Genomic DNA, 17,540 nt, shown 5'->3' on the forward strand with positions numbered 1-17,540 from the left:
AGCCCCAAACTAAGCAAAGCTTGTACTATGGGTACTAGGCGACGATATACATACTTGTATAGATAAATACATACTTATATACATAGAAAACAACCATGACTCAGGAACAAATATTAGTGTTCATCACACAAATAAATGCCCTTACTGGGATTCGAACCCAGGACCATCGGCTTAGCAGACAGGGTCACTATCCACTAGGCCAGACCGGTCGTTCCATTACAGACCAACTTTAAACCACTTACGTTCTCATAAGGAACTCTTGGTAGTTCGGATCTGGTCATCTAGCGGCCACCTTTGGAGTATCTTTAGGCTTCAGGTCGCACTTGTTGGAGGCTCGATTCAGACTAACATAACCTCTTTTCTGTGTATTATAATAAGCAGAGGTCAGACAGGGTGAGCTATTTATCTTATAATTTGACATGTCTTACGTCATATTACATTATAAAGAAAATAACTCACCCTGTCCGACCTCTGATTATAAGGATCCAGACCGCATTTTTAGTCATCTTATTGAATTTTTTTCTAGAGCGATTTTTTATGCTCTATACAGCACAACCGAGGTTTGAACCCACGGTTTTTGACCACCACACACATATGAAAGGTTAATAAAAACTCACGTTTTCATCGGGAACTCTCGGCAGTTCTGTTCTGGTCATCCTAGCGGCCACTTTTGGAGTATCTCTAGGCTTCAGGTCGCACTTGTTCGAGGCTCGATTCAGAATAACTTGGTAAAAACTCACGTTTTCATCAGGAACTCTCGGCAGTTCGGTTCTAGTCATCCTAGCCGCCACTTTTGGAGTATCTCTGGGCTTCAAGTCGCACTCGTCGACGGCCGGCTCGGTCCAGGCCCGCGCTCGCATCGAGAATTTGTTCTAAAGATCAAGTTATATTAGATTTTTGCCATATCAAAGGTATTGTAAAACTGCAAGTTATTGATTTTGACGAGTAATTTACTTAAAATTAGACCAAGAAAAGTCTGCAGCGATTTAGATAGCCCACGCAGTGCAAGTGTTATTTATACGTCATAATTTCATAGAAGTTTGACGTTTAAAATGACACTTGCACTACGTGGGGTATCAAAATCGCTGCAGACTTTTGTTGGTCTAACTCTATTAGCTTTAGCTTTGTAAATTTTATTTTGATGAATTAATATTTATAATGCCAAGCCGTCTGCTAGTGAAATTACATTTCACCTTCAATAAATAGTTATTTGTTTTACAAGGGGGCAAAGTTGTTGTTTAACCGCTCGTGCTAATATTGATACCCGAGCAAGCGAAAGATTCCAAAATTGAACCACGAGCGTAGCGAGTGGTTCGAAAAATGGAATCTTGAGCGTTGCGAGGGTTTCAAAGCACGAGGGTTAAATAAATTTTGCCCCCGAGTGAAACACAAAATTTTTCACCACACCAACCCGAAGCAAATATTAAATGTAAAATATCAAACAAAGTCAAACCAAATCAAATCCAAATGAATTTTACTAAGGATTTATCATCCAAAATCATCATTCAAAAGTCAATGCTACTAGCAAACATAAGAAAACAACTCAAAATTTGCATTTGATTACTTTGCCTCACATGTGAATAAAATGCAACTTTGCTATCAGTTTTTGAAGTGCAAAGTACGCCTTTCCGAGCTGGTGTGGTGAAAAAATATTTTGATGGTAGGTTAAAACAATAACTTGCAGCTATAGTACAGTCACCTGCAATAATATGTTACTTTTCGAAGGCCGCAAAAATATGTGACACGCTCTTATCGCTCTACAATTAAGATCGTGTCAGATATTTATGAGGCCTTAATTGTGTAACATATTATTACAGGTGACTGTACAATGCCTTTCTGATGTATGTGTTTTGGTAGTTGTATTGTGGGGTTTTTGATTTAAGAATATTCAGGATAAAGCATGAAAGTGACACTTATTTTTGTAGTAAAAAATTACATGAAATAAATATGCAAATTATGGATGCCTGTATAATTTCTGGTCAGACATTTTCTTTCATCGCTATTCAAGACTCATTTAGACGGTGCGAGAACTCGCATGCGAGTTTCATTACATTGCGGTATTTGATTGGTCGGCTGAATTGGATGTAACTAATATTCCTCGCATACGAGTTCGCGCACCGCGCCGTCTAAACCAGCCCTTAAACACGTTAGGAACATCTCTAAACTATGTCGTTAGCCAATAAACGTATTCAGTGTCACTTTTACACAATATCTTTAATATCATTATTTTTCTCAATGAAGGAATAGAAATCTGTTTTGAAACAACACACAATCTGATCATATCCCTTACTTAAAGTTTCTTCCATTTTTTTTTATCATATAAAGAAGATACATGAATATAATGATAGTTGGAGATAGGGTAACATCGGCAAATTTTTACCACCGTATTTAATATCAGTTAAATTAAATGGTATTAAAATTAAAGGGATAGCCGATAGAAGAATTCGTCCAAGTTTGCAGTGATATAATTTTGGCAATACCACCATAAAGTTCATATTTAAAAAAGAATTGTCGTTTACGTTGGTGTTGCCAAATATATTATCTAAAATGTGTTATAATGACCCAGAAAACCAAAGTAGTAACTTCCACACTAGGATCAACATAACACATCTGTATCTCAAACCTCCAACTATGCTATCCATTATGTATCTGTTTCAACAGATTTCCTTAACTACTTATTTCAAAACCATGATCACCTTTTAACAACGCCTTGCCGCGTGATAAAAGCGTGATAAAGTTTTGATAAAAGTGTCAATTATAGGTGCACTACGCCTCTAACAGGCGTACTAGGTAGCCAATTGAAATCAATATCGTGCAAAAATCGTATTGTTTAAGATTATTTTCTACATTTAAGGAATACAAACCATTGCAATGCCGCATAAATAAGTATGTTATTTTTTGTGTATGTAGGGTATGCATTAAACTCGTCTTATTTCGTCCAAATAAAAATGGGCTATGTCCCCTAGGTATGCATATTCTTAAACATAAATCTTATCATTATATAAACAGTACTTATTTTTCATTTGGACGATCCTAAGTGGCAAACGCATGCAATGCGATGGGCAGTGTCAAATTGTTAGTGTTCAAGTCAAATTGCTACATTTAAAATGGCGTTTATATTTATAAATGTATGTAAATCTATTAATAACTGGGCGATTACTAGTCTCTAGTGAAGAAAACCATGCTAGAAAACTTAAAAAGGGGGTTGAATATTTTTCCACACAAAAAAATATATTGTAGAAGGATCGATGTTCTAGCAGGCCTATTAAGATGGTCGCGCTTTTATTATTTGTTATGTCATATAGTATCGCACGATAGAAAAGTGCGTCCATCATAGAGTCGGGTCAAGGTAAATCTGCACAGACTAAGCAATGACAAAGTGTGGACGCGTCATGATAAACGTCAATTTACTATGAAAATGTGACATTTTAATATAAAAAGTTTCACATTTTTCCATGTCAATGTCGGTGAAGAGTTAGCTTAGACAGACTCTATGTATCATTTTAATAGATGGACCTAACCATGCAGTGTATAACTGGGTTTAAAGCTATTCAAGTGTTATGTTAGTGTGCACTATACCTGTTGTGACGTCTGTAGGCCTTTGTGTCGCTAGAAACGGATTAGAAATAAACATAGAATGTGATTTAAAAGCAGCAGCAAAGATATTTCCAGTCACGGTGTATGAACTTCCGACAGCTGATAGCAATTTTACGCAATCAAGTCGAGAGGAGCAAATTTAACTTATAACAGTTATAACTGGTCGAAATTAGGCGTGGACGAAATTAGCCGATGTTACCCTACACTAATAATTATGTAATATTTACTAATATTGTGCTCTCATTTAAAAGATACTTGCGTCCCTCTCGGCTTGAAAAATTGATAAATATACGGGCTGATTTTAGAAACGTGTCGAAGTTAATCATTTTTCATCAAATTTTAAATCGAAAAAATAAACGTTACAACTGAAAACATTGAACGATTGTTTTCTTTCTACGAGGACTTATTTCCGATCACATCTTCTAAAATCAATCTGTACATTCAACGTCATCTAGAAGCACTATTAAAATTTAAAAAAACGAGCGTGACGGAAAAATCTTCCTCATTCATTCACACATACAAACCCCCTTGGCTACGACACGACTACCCAGAGGTTCCCAACCTTTTCTCACACACGGTCCAATGGTTGGATACCCCTGTACTACCACTATCTTAACATACACTACTTGTTAAACTCTCTATGTACCTTGAGTCGGTTCTGGGATAGCCGAGCGGGCGGGTTGCGAGAAAAAACACAGGTATACACATAGTTTTAGAGAAACTGAGGATGCATTACTGTTGTGGTCTGCTTAAACTTTAAAAAATCGATAGGGTACACTATCCAAATAATGGCCATCTGAAGTAGTCATTAGCACAAGTAGCTAAGCTCCAAAATGACCTGAACACAACTTTATTGTTAAGAGAGTAAGAGAGTGTAGGTTTTTTGAACATCGTGTTCGATTAGCTACTGCAATGAGTACAGCAGTGCCGCAATGATTGCATTGGCCCTCGTAAAAACAATTGTAGGAGGAGGCCAGAAAATACCAAAATTAATATAATTAACGCTAGCGGTTTTTAATAAAAACGGCACACACCATAAATATGCACTTTTTCTACATTTATTTATTATTTTCAAGTAGAATATGGTAAAAGATTATTTTCATCGAAATATTTCTAAATGTAGATATTCTGAAGTTTAACCAGACCATAAAAAACCTGTTAAACAAAGTAAACGGCAAATATAGACCTTACGTTACACGAGATACGATGGATTTTCGGATGGTACAATACGGTGGTACAGACATGCACAAAATCAGCTTCTACCATTGGCTGTACGTATTTTTGAATCATTCTCTAGAAAAAGTAAATGTTTCAATTTCACGATTCTCCGTTGTGTTTGACGGCATTCATACAGTATTTAAAGAAAAAACTACATTATAAATTTAAAAAGGCATCTAAGATTGAAGGTTAGAACAATAATTGATACTAGTTTTGAAACAAACTAAAAGTTATAAAGTTAACCACACAAGTCAACGAATATTTTTTCTGCATCTTAGGCAGGCTCTTTGCAATATTTAGATGTAATTGAGCCACACGTCACCTGAACTACTAATTTTCGTTAAGAAGAACTTAACAAAATAAAATAATATAATTGATGTTTTGAAATTTATTTCGTCTAGTCAACGGTAGAAGCTGTACATGAAAATGGTAATTCTGAGAGAAACGGACAAAATGGTGAATGTTAACATGCCAGATAGGACGACATGGAAAATGTATCGAATGTCACAAATACAAATGGTACGGGTGTAAAAATAATGTAGTCCGTCTAAGTACAATTTTATATATTTATTGTATGGAATTACAGTTACTGTATATAAATTGAATGTTAATCTAGATACAATGTACTATGTTAACAAAACACGCTTAACCGATCAAGGCTTGGCAATAACATTTTCGAATTGTCAGTTCAGTAAGTGGGGTACCGTATTTTCACGGAAACGTACGAACGTGTCTTGCTATTTCAGTTAGTCTCGATACAAAAAGAACTGAGGTTGACTGAAGTAGCATGACAAATACGAACGTTTCCGAGAAAATACGAGGGAAAACTTTTATGCCCTACATCTGTATCGTGTAGCGGTAAACATAACTTAGATGGACTCCATAACATTTCAAATTAAACAAGATTACATTACTTTTACACTTAGACAACAATATCAAGGGAATTAACATATAAATAATACGATTAATTCATAGTCCCAGCAAATAAAATAAGTAATAATTAAATTATAACACCTATCAATGCCAAATATTATATAACCTATAAAATTATAAATGGTTTGTAGGTTATAAAATGTTTTGCCGTTTGACAGTTGACATCTTATTTGTGTGAGACCATAATATTTAATGTCACAATACTTTTAACATAATATAAACTTATCTTTAATATATTGTGTACGACGAATAACATAAAACTGGGAGTGATGTTGGCATGTATGTAAGACGTCACGGGTAATGTGGTGAATCGATGTGACACTGTTATGTATTCTGACACATGTTACATAGCCAACTTGCAAAGATTTTAGTCTAAGTTATGTGTTCAGCGACTTTGCAGCTTACTACCAAAGATAATCGCAGCCTGGTTACAGTAAACTTTTATTAAAAAAAAAATGAAAAATCTTTTATTTCGGACAAGATATCCATATTAAAGCCTGACAACAGTTTATTTGACCCTCGGCATTTTGCGGATTTTCAATGGTACTAATTTCTTTTACTGGCAACAAGTACTCTTTGACAACGAACGTTGGCTGTCATCGAGTGTCACCGATGTAAACAAACGGAAAATATCTACGAATATATTCAAATATAAACGGTTTTATTACAAAAAGCCCAAAAAAAAATACCAAAGATGCGAAAAAATTGTAGTGAATGCAATCAAATACTTACAGCTTAAAAAAGACGAAGGATTACATGGCATTCCAATAAACAATGTTTTGAAGTTGGTTGTTGACATGACCGGTATTGACATTTTATAGTGCGGTTTTATTGAACTGGTTAGTTGTTTGGTTTAAATTTTAATATGGGGCATTACCTATGAAAAGGGACCTTATTGTCGTCAGCGTCGCGCGGCATTGAGTTTATATCGGAGCATCGTTCATAATGGCGTAAGCGCCATCGACAATAAAGTCCCTTTTCATAGATAACGTCACATATTTCATTTAAGGTTTATGTAGATCGACGATAAAAATCCTAATAATCGAATTGGAGACTGAACGCTTTATAATCGAGGTTGGTGGTCCTGAAAGCGACACAACATCTGATGAAAATCAGACTTCGTCGAGTCAGAAAACGAAGAATATATTAATATTGAATATTTAGAATCAGATTTTGAGGAAGAGAAATTGAAAGAACCGAATTCTCTGTAAGCAATGTTTCTGACATTATACGAGTATCAACATGAAGCCAATGCTCACTACCCCGACTATACATGACGTACGCACATTATTGCCATACGTAAGCTGTTTGCAGCGACACTATCTCAGGGTTAAATAAACTGTTGTCAGGCTTTACCTATATACAACATAATAAATTATTTAGTTACCTTCATAATTATTGACGGAAAATTTGACCTACATATGAACATAGTTAAAGCTATCATTTACGATTAAAAAATTATAAGGTAATAATTTTAAATTGGATGGAAATAAAGTCGAAAGAAATCTTTGCAAGTTCGCGAAACAAATTGTATTAAAGACTTTTGTTCTGAACAAAGTCTCTTTTAATTTTACTTTGTACAATGTTGAGAGAAATATTTTAAAACTTCTAAGGCCTACGTATAAGATAATAATAATTACTCAATTTTGCTTCTAAATCTCGCATTAACCCGAGGCGAGCCAACTTGAACCTTGCTGGAATGCACGAAGGTTGATATTGGACTGTAACCGTGTACGTCAGTTGACGTTTTTGGTGGTCAAAGGATTAACAATTCCAACTTTACTTGTTTTACAGTAAAGTTTTAATAAGTTCAAAGTCGTAGGCCTTAGAACTCAAAACGTCTCCGCCAACTTCGTTCAAAAGTGAACCTTATCCCGTACTGTGAAGGTCTCACCTGGAACTCGTCCCAGGGTATGGCGGCGCACTCGTCGGTGCGCAGGTCGTCGGCGGCGAGGCGCAGGCGCGAGGCGCCGGCGGCGCTCTGGTGCACGACGTGGATGTCGTGCAGGCGCCACGTGCACGTTGATATCTGGGGAGTTGTGGGAATTTTTGCAAGGTATTCATAAAACTTTGCAACTTCTTACTAACCATTGTTAAATTTAGTCTCTTTCTAACAAACAGAAATGTCAAAATGGGGATAGGGACAAACGATTATCGACTGTTTGATATATTTGACAGACGGTTATGAATAACGCGATTATACTTTAACCAGACCTTAAACTAATGAGACCGACGAAACGAGGTAAAAAATATAATCTCACCTTTAATGAAATGAGTTATAATCGACTATCTAGAATAAAGCGGGAAATTGTGTATTGGGTAATATTCAAAACTGCGTGCGGGGTGTATTTATGGAGAAGGCATAACTGTCAGTGTTCTGGTTCACGTACCACATCTCGCCGGCGACAGGAGCTGGTTACAGAATGGTCGCTGGGCGAAGAGGAACGTTCCAAAACTTCTGCCGCCACCTCTACACCGGTCGTGGACATACGCCCGTGTTCAAACTCTCTATAACAATAATTAACAAAAATATTAGTAAAATAATCTTACACAACCAAATTAAATTATTTTTTTTGGCACACGAAGACGTGTACAAGATCAGGATGGCCGTGTCGGAAATAAAAAAATATTTCCTGGCCTATAACTCCAGCCACATACTCTGGAAAGTGGCCAAAGCCAACTTTGTCAATAGAAAAAGGGGCGAAATTTAAAATTAGTATGGGAGATCATACCTTCCTTTCAAAATTTATCAGGCGCCTGACATAGGAGGCTTGCCAGAGTATATGACATTACTTTAAAACCGTTAAGTCTTCGAGTATAAATGCAAATCCAGTTTAGAGTACACACCTGAATGCCTGATCCGCGTCGAGAGGAGACTCGCAAGCCAAGCCCACGACAACGTAGCGTTCGCTGTCAGAAGACGCCGTGGAGGCGGCGTCGCTGCGCGCGTCGTCGCGCGTCCACGCGCTGTCGATAGATGTCACTAGCGACGTCAGGCCGCGACGCATTGATGAGAAACCTGGAGAGAGATGAAGCTTATAAATTCCAATAATAGGGATGTTGCCTGTATTTAATAGTACATTGTGTTGTTGGTCCGTACACATGAGCCGTTATTGTAATATATAAATAAGAAAGTCGATGTGTGTAATGAACAACGTGTTTCATACGACGTTTTTCAACACAAGTGTGTTGAACAAGTGCAAGTGTGTTGTGTGTGTGCAAGTGCGAGGGAAAAAACGAAACTTACATATCCCAAGGTTTCTTAGCTATGTTTCAAACAGATCGATCCAGCAGTGTGAAGAGTATCAGCTCTTTTCCAAAATGATGTAAGGCATTTTTGGCTTAACCTCGTAAGACTCAAGTCAACTTTTGCGCTTTTGAATTTGGAACTTTCTTTTATTTCTATAAGAGTTCAAAACTCGATTTTAATTGGTACTTGTACAAGTACGCGGGGACTTACGAGGATAAAATATATTTATTTGGCATATAGTGTAGGCATATTTTGTGCAACAGAGAACAGTGCAGTTGTCAGTACCTCCAAAACTAAGGCCTGGACTGGGTGGTGGCATCTCCTCGGCAGGAAGGGGTTGCGCCGAGCATATCTCCACAGGCTGTGTACTGCTGATGATACCGCTATCGCCGACTAGTGTAGATGGCGCCATTGTCGCTTCAGATCCTATCATGGGAGGAAAAACTTTATGTTGATAACATAATCAGCAAATATGTGGGAAACATATTTTTTCCCTTCTATTTATGTTGGTCCTATTAGTCCTATAGTAATAGTTCTTCAAAAAGGTTTGATTTAAGTACAGTCAGCAGCAGAAGTTGCTAAGCGGGCGAGGTGTTCAAAATGATCTTGACGCGACTTTATTGTTAAGAGAATAAGGGCGTGTCAAGCTAATTTCTCTTATTCTCTTATAAACACCTGGCCCGCTTAGCAACTTCGGTTGCTGACTGTACTTCGTAGCGTATGGCAAGTTAGTATTTATTAAATGACGTGTAAGGTACTTTAATACGAATGAAATGAACTTAAAATGAACAAAAAAACAATGTGACCACGTAAATACTCATTTGTGACGTTCCACGGAAAAAGGTACCTTATGAGGGTTTCTAGTTTCGGAGATATGAAATGTTTTGTAAAGAGGTGAAAAAATGCTCAATTTTTTTTTATTGTGTGCTCTGAAACCTTAATGCGTAACGTTTGTTTACCTGTTTTTATTTTTGTTATAAGTTAGTTATAAGCCTAGTAATGTCGTCTCAGAGTTTAGTAGAAAAGGTACCTTATGGAAAAAAGATTGAAAATTCCCAAAAAAACTAGTCAATACGGGAAAAGAAGTTTGGTAGAGAACTGTATTAGCATTCTGCAAAACTAATTTGATAATTTCAGTTCTGGTCGGGGGGCCTCGCAAATATTATAACCGTACATCGACCGACATTACGAATCCAAGTAGCCTGCTATTATACCAAAGTTACTCTCGTCAAGTCTTTCTTAACTAGAATAATCTTCATTTGGTTTGGTCGCATGCAGTAAATCAGCCATTGGTTTGCTGAAAAATGCCAATACCCGACGCATTACCTTATGGAATATCTGAGGTCATTGAACCTCAATGCCGCTTATCTTCAATAGCAACCGAAATATATTATTGATAAGAAATAGACGATTTATACCATCTTAACCCCAAAATATTATTAGTTTATCCTAACTGTTCCATCATCATCATGCCTCATCATGTAACTTAATCACAAGGTACCTTTTCATTACATACAAATTATTGGTCTTTTTTAAGATTATTATGACGAAGAACTAATTAAATTTGGGGCAGTTTAATGTAAATTTATATTTTCTATTCATAAAAGATAAACTGTAATATGATTGATATTTTGTAGTGATGTATTATTAGATTTATTTCCATAAGGTACCTTTTCGTAAATGTATGGAGCAAATACTGTTATTGTTATGTAAGTTTAAAGTGGCATAAGGGGTTAAATATAGTATTTAGTTGGGGTTTTAGGATTTATTTCATTTGAATGACAGAATTTCTTTCATATGTGCTCAGAAAAATTGATTGTGTGTCACATTAAAAGTAAAAATATTCAATTTTGTGATTTTATATGAAAAAGTCAGAAAATACATTTTCACCTCTAAATCGGTATTGTTTCTTGCTTAAACTGTCTGTCAGTGTCGTTTTCTAATAGATAAAATTTAAATCTTAAGAGCTCATTGCAATCAATCGTGAAAATGAAATAAAACTTTATTTTCAAGAGATTGGCTAGGATACACATAAATCAGTCGATATCAAAAGTTTCTATTTGCATTACAGAACAAGTCGCAATATTTTTTTAATCTCACATATATAAGGTATTATTATTTGTAGTCAACTATGTAACTTACTTCAGGAACATAGTTTTTTAGGCGGCTAAACTTAAAACTTCTCTATCGTAAAGTTGCTAATTTCACAACATTATTTTCAAAAAATCATATCTCTGTAACTACGCAACCTAGAAGGTTGATCTTTTGTGTTATCGATAGCTTATTTATTGTAGATTACTGGGGTATGCATAACTCCATACCCGCCATAAGGTACCTTTGACCGTGGGACGTCACATTTACTAAAAGTCTCACCCATTTTCATGTCCTGAAGGCTGGAGGAGTCCAAAGGAACACTGTCCAGGTCTCTGGAAGACTCCTGACCAGGGCAGGTCGAGGGGAGAACCAGCGTCAGTTCCACTGCTGGCACCACCACACCTACAACTATTGATCTAGAAGAAAAAAATAAGAATGTTAGTCCATTTCAAAAGAAACGTGTGTCTGAATTTTATTGTTTTTAGTCCGATTTTGTGACGATATGTCCCCTCTGATTAATAACTGAGAGACGTCCGGAATAATGAATTTCGTTGGTCACAAAATAAACGGATCATTGTACAGAATGCACACCTTTGTTAGCGGCTCAGCTAAACGATTATTAACTCTACATAGAGGACATAAAGTCTACATTACCCTGCATTAGCATCAGGTTGTCTCGCCGCGTCGTGAGCCAGCCAAGCCGTCATTTCCGAGACCCGTTCCAGTTGGCGCAGTAGGAAGAGCATTTGGTAGTGGTTTAGTTGCAGAATAATCAACCTTGTCTAACGTATTTAAAGTCTACATTACCCTGCATTAGCATCATCATCTGATATTTACCAGTCGCTTTTCGGTGAAGGAAAACATCGTGAGGAAACCGGACTAATCCCAATAAGGCCTAGTTTCCCCTCTGGGTTGGAAGGTCAGATGGCAGTCGCTTTCGTAAAAACTAGTGCCTACGTCAAATCATGGGATTAGTTGTCAAGCGGACCCCAGGCTCTCATGAGCCGTGGCGAAATGCCGGGATAACGCGAGGAAGAAGGAAGAAGGATTACCCTGCATTAGCATCCGCTTGTCTCGGAAATTTGTACAGAATGCACACCTTTGTTAGCGGCTCAGCTAAACGATTATCAACTCTACGTAGAGGACATAAAGTCTACATTACCCTGCGTTAGCATCAGGTTGTCTCGCAGCATCGTGAGCCAGCCAAGCCGTCATTTCCGAGACCCGTTCTAGTTGGCGCAGTAGGAAGAGCATTTGGTAGTGGTTTAGTTGCAGGCCGGCCAGGCCGGTGGTGCGAGCCACTGCCCAGATACGGGAGAAGTCTTCGTTGAAGCATAGCTGTGGAAAAAAATATTACGAAATTCAATTTGTACTAAGCTTCAGCTAAGAAAAATAAAATTAAAAGAAAATGGAGTTTCACCGCGATAAGCGAGATTAAAACTGACGATATATTCGCCAGTAACTGGCCACCGGCCAATATTTGGCCAGCCTTATACTAAAATGAATTCTGTTTATAGGTGAATATAAATCATTTTTAGGTTAGGGTGGCCAGTTACTCACAGGTGGTCCGTTACTGGCGTATTACCCTATTCCAAAATAAGGATTATTTCCAATTTTTTTTAATGGAATTGTTTTATAGCGGCCACGAAATCAAATTTACAAATACACCGAAAACGCAACATAATTAAAATAAACAAGAACTCATTAAGGCGAGGTAGATTCATCGTAACGTTACACGGCTTTATTTGTAATTAACTCATTGCACCCTTTTTTCAGAGCACTCTTTTTTTAAGTTATTGAAATATACACTACAGGATAATTATTATTAATCAACCACATCTAAAGCACATAAGGTCTTGTATGTATGTGGTACCCAGGCCGTGAGCGGGCAGGCGTCCAGCAGCGGCGCCGGCTTGTAGTTGGTGGCCCGCGCACCGCACAGGTCGGCCCACAGCGGCTCCACTCGCGCGCACCATATACTCCTATTTTCCCGCCAAAGTAACTCGGGAGAAATAGCTGTTCCGCGATCTATGTCATCAAGATCTGAAAAAAATGAAGTGTTAGAGTAACCGCAAATCACGAAAATCAGAGTAAAAGGGCTGATTTAGACGATGCGAGAACTCGCATGCGAGTTTCATACCATTGTGGGTTTTGATCGGTCGGTTGAATTGGACGTAACCGACAGTCCGCAATGTAACTTAAATCGCATGCGAGTTCGCGCGCCGTCTAAATCGGCCTTAAGTTTTTTATCAAAAATTTCGTTTTTGTTACAAGTATTAATACAATATATTCTAACAAACCCAAACACAAGTTGCGTTGTTTTATCAGAGTTCCTGTGGCCACCTGTGTCCATCATCAGATCAAGTCGATGGGATCCTAATATTGCATTATCATCCAATTTACATAAGCGTGCAAAATTTCAGCTCAATCAGAAACCGGGAAGTGGGTCAAAATTAGCTTGCAAAATTTAATTACAGACTGACAATGGGACAGGTGAAAAAAAAAAGCTTGTAAAAAGAAGTGAATTTCGTTATGATTATGAATCAAGTGGTTTATTCACATCGATAAACATTTTAACTATCTCATTTAATTAATCATTCTCATTTTTTTATTTTTTTAGGCAGCTATCGCCGGCGTCAGTGTGTTAACGGCTTTTTTTTTATTGGGAGGGAAATCCGTTATGGATACCTCCGTACCGCAGGGACAGCGCGGAGGTTATGTCACTTATGTCGGACTTTCACCGACTACAAACCTCCCAGTTGTCCTCCTCGGCGCATTTCGGACGGCTCTGGGATCTCCAATGAACGCGCCAGTGCCGTCCTAGCGTTATGCCCCTTTGTGGGTCCCCTCCTTTTTCAGTCGCAGTCCCTAGCTGCGACCGTCTCCGACCCCGAGGACCCCTTTTAGTCGCCTTTTACGACAGGCAGGGGATACCGTAGCCGTATTCTTACACCCGAGCTACAGCGCGGTGTGTTAACCGCCCAATACTCACTTTCAGCGTGCAACACGAACTGTTCATGTATAGGATCCAGGTCACCCTCGGAGCACGGGAACTGGCCGCGCGGCGGCGCCAGCCTCCGCAGCGCCGCCAGGATGGACGCCAGGTCCGCTCGCGTGCCCGCCGTGTCTGAAACATGAGATTATACGGTGAATAATATTTAAGTAAGCTTACAAGGAAGGGTATCCAACTGGTCAGCTCCGATTTGATTTATTTTTAATATATGTTTTAGAGTAGTCTAAAATAACAGACACGTATTTTTTTAAGCTGCCCATATACCAGGGCTAGGAACCGGTATTTTTTTTAAACCCGGAAATAGCACAATATTTATAATTATTTTATACTCTTTACATAGGACTGAATCATGTATTTAGGTAACGACTTTGTATCATTAGGTTGTCCCATTAAAAATGAAATAATATACCATAGAACGAAAAAGAACGTAATAATGCCGGTATTTTTGTATGGAGCAAATACCGGTTTCCGACCCCTGGCCCATACTCAACTTACTGGGAGAAATTGGCCTCCAAAGTACTGAAAAGTGACAAAACGCTCTAACTTCTGCAGAGAGTTTTGTTCAAGCAAATTGCTAGTTAATTACTGGTTTGAATTAATTATTGGTTAGCTAGTTAATTATTGGTTGGAGAACACGAAAAAATAATGGACACGTGTTTTGCAATTTCGGCTCAAATTCATATTTTACAAAAAAAACACACTTCAAAATTTCATAATTCTCATCCTTTCACTTGAACTTCACGTTGGTTACTTTATTCGTTTTTTTTATCATGAAAACTAAAAACTTCCCGGTAGTGAAAAATGTTGTCATGGTTGTTAACCGGTTTGGACATTAAGACCGGAATTCGCCATAAAATAAATCGGTAGATTGCGCCTCTCTATTTCAGCATAGGTAACAATACTTTGTCCGACTGTTCTCCTCTATCACTCAATTGTCAACCATCTCTCGTGAAATTCCGTCAATTTAGATTAGCATCTTTTTCAAAATGGTGGAGCCATGGAAGGTTTTGGTTTTAATGCTTACTGGTTCTTGGCGATTCTCGTACGTTGGTAAGCATGGCTCTGGCGGTGCATATGTGCAGCTCTTTCGGCCGGTCGCGTTGTTGGGGGATGTGTTCCGGTCCCGCCTCTAGCACTATCTGAAATTAGAATGCTAATTAATTTATGGCACATTAATTACCTCTAACCGGGCATGTGCGAGGCGGACTCGCCCACCGAGGATTCCGTACTTTATAGTATTTGTTGTTATAGCGGCAACAGAAATACATCATCTGTGAAACTGTCAATTGTCTAGCTATCACGGTCTTCTTCTTTTCGTGTAAAGGGATTAAACTTCTTAAAACTAAATTGTTGTCGGCCAATGTTTTGCCACTTCCAGCCCTCGGGGTGTAGCCCTCAGGAGATCTTCCACGAGCTATCACGGTACATGAGATACAGCCTGGTGACAGACAGATGGACGGACAGACAGACGGTGGAGTCTTAGTAATAGGGTCCCGTTTTTACCCTTTGGGTACGGAGCCCTAAAAAATGGCAGTGTAATTTGAATCAATAAGTATCCTGAGGCAGGCGATTTTCATACACTGACATCTGTCCAATATCTCGGTCCAATGTGTATTTGCGTCTCACATTTTGTTTAATGAGAGAGTGAGACGTAAATGACGCCATGCACATTGGAGAAAGAAATTGGTCAAGTGGAATGCCACACTAGGGATCGCTTCATATTTTACTGCAAGCAACTTACCCTAGGCATTATGGCTTCAGCTCGGACATCGTAGTAAGCGGTTCCAGCAGCGGTGGGTCCCGCCGCGGCGGTGGCGGCGGCGCCGGCGGCGCGCGCCACGTGCGGCAGGAAGGCGCCGAGCCACACGGCGCTGGGCACGTCCACGTGCACGCGCACGGGGCTCAGCTGCACGTACAGCTTCGGAGCCGGGACTGAACATTTTGAAAATATGACATGTATAAATGACCCTCCTTCACTTTCAAACCTGTCACCATTAGGTCGAGGCGATACGCCCCTAAGTTTAGTTAATGTTAAGTTTTAATTTATATTTAAGACATTTAAGTATTACTTATAGACATGGTCTAATAAAACATGGCCTTCTATTCCCAGAGTGACACAGGCCTACGTCACAATAAATTAATTATTATTTCCTTCTCGCTCAGTGTCAGCAGTCGCAGTGTTTTCCAAACTTTTCACGTCGTAAGCTTGGTAATTAATGTGTAACTGTGAATTAGTTTTTCAAACGTTTGTCTTGTATAGATAAATAAAGTTTAATTTAATACATTAGATTTGTTTTATTTTACTATGTTTCTACATGAATAACTTAAAATTAATGCCGTTAAAATAATTTTCACCGTTGGTTAAAATTCTCCCACATTTTCAAGTTTGAGAACCTGTAAACAGCATGATGACGTAGGCCTGTGTCAGTTAGGTCATTCGCGAATCTCGGAATAGAGTACCAGGCGGAGTATATTATTATACCATGCTTATAGATTTTAGTTTAAGGCGCTCTTATACTCGAGTTTTACGTTTTCAAGGGGGTGAAGCAGACGCGTGGTAGAACGGGCAGGCGGGCGCCCCGCGCGGCGCACCGCGCCATTCCCGTGCAGCACGTCTACGTCCTTATTCTGACGACATCGGTATTCTGAATTGTCAGTTCCGGGATTTTTTCCGGCAATTAATATTGAATAAGATTTATTAGCAAATTCGAATTTTGATGAGTACTTAATGAAATTAAAAATGGTAGGTAAGACGATGAGTGTAAATAATTATTAATTATATATACAATATGAGTGTATACCGCGACCCCAAGTGAATGGGACAAGGGCAAGAGAATGATGATGAGTGTATACCGCGACAAACTGAGAATCTAATCAAATGATACCAAATTAATATGAGACAAATAATAGTTCTTACTAATAGACATTAAAAATGTAATAGAGCTAGTCCAAGAAAAGTCTGCAACGATTTTGATTGCACACGCAGTGCAAGTGTTATTTTAAACGTCAAACTTCTATGAAATTATGTATAACACTTGCACTGCCTATGCTATCAAAATCGTTGCAGACTTGGTCTAACTCTAGCAGTCAATTTCGGGCAAGTAGATAGTGAAAATAAGGAAGAATACTGCTTTGCTAGCAAAGCTAAGATAATTTAGCTATCTTCACAAAAAGAATTATAACAATTTATAACTCTAAGTGTAATTACTTACTATTTTTCTAATTTTGAATTGACGAGTAAAAGTCAAGCATTTAAATGTAATGACAAAAAACACTTGTACTTCGACATTCGAGTTAGTTAATCTATAATATAAAATAATCATAAATATAATATATATAATATAATCATAAATAAAAAAATCTGCGGAAATAATTCGTATAATTTTGAAAATTGGCACAGTTATACCTTGTGGTGTCCAAATAACCATACTTAAT

The 17,540-nt window shown here is 38.1% G+C and overlaps 1 protein-coding gene across 1 annotated transcript in view; it reads right to left on the minus strand.

Moving 5' to 3' along the window:
* LOC134794956 (bridge-like lipid transfer protein family member 3B) overlaps window positions 1-17,540 on the minus strand; it is a 56,501-nt gene that overhangs the window by 6,956 nt on the left and 32,005 nt on the right. The window contains exons 14-25 of the mRNA XM_063766828.1: window positions 15,847-16,037; window positions 15,130-15,244; window positions 14,085-14,219; window positions 12,966-13,135; window positions 12,255-12,430; window positions 11,372-11,508; window positions 9,284-9,424; window positions 8,596-8,767; window positions 8,139-8,256; window positions 7,643-7,777; window positions 4,244-4,255; window positions 741-872 (exon numbers count right to left, since the gene is read on the minus strand). Of these exons, the coding sequence (XP_063622898.1) occupies window positions 741-872; window positions 4,244-4,255; window positions 7,643-7,777; window positions 8,139-8,256; window positions 8,596-8,767; window positions 9,284-9,424; window positions 11,372-11,508; window positions 12,255-12,430; window positions 12,966-13,135; window positions 14,085-14,219; window positions 15,130-15,244; window positions 15,847-16,037 (1,634 nt within the window). The remainder of the gene's footprint in view (window positions 1-740; window positions 873-4,243; window positions 4,256-7,642; window positions 7,778-8,138; window positions 8,257-8,595; window positions 8,768-9,283; window positions 9,425-11,371; window positions 11,509-12,254; window positions 12,431-12,965; window positions 13,136-14,084; window positions 14,220-15,129; window positions 15,245-15,846; window positions 16,038-17,540) is intronic.

The sequence above is a fragment of the Cydia splendana genome, chromosome 11 (assembly GCF_910591565.1).
Source record: "Cydia splendana chromosome 11, ilCydSple1.2, whole genome shotgun sequence".
NCBI lineage: Eukaryota > Metazoa > Arthropoda > Insecta > Lepidoptera > Tortricidae > Cydia > Cydia splendana.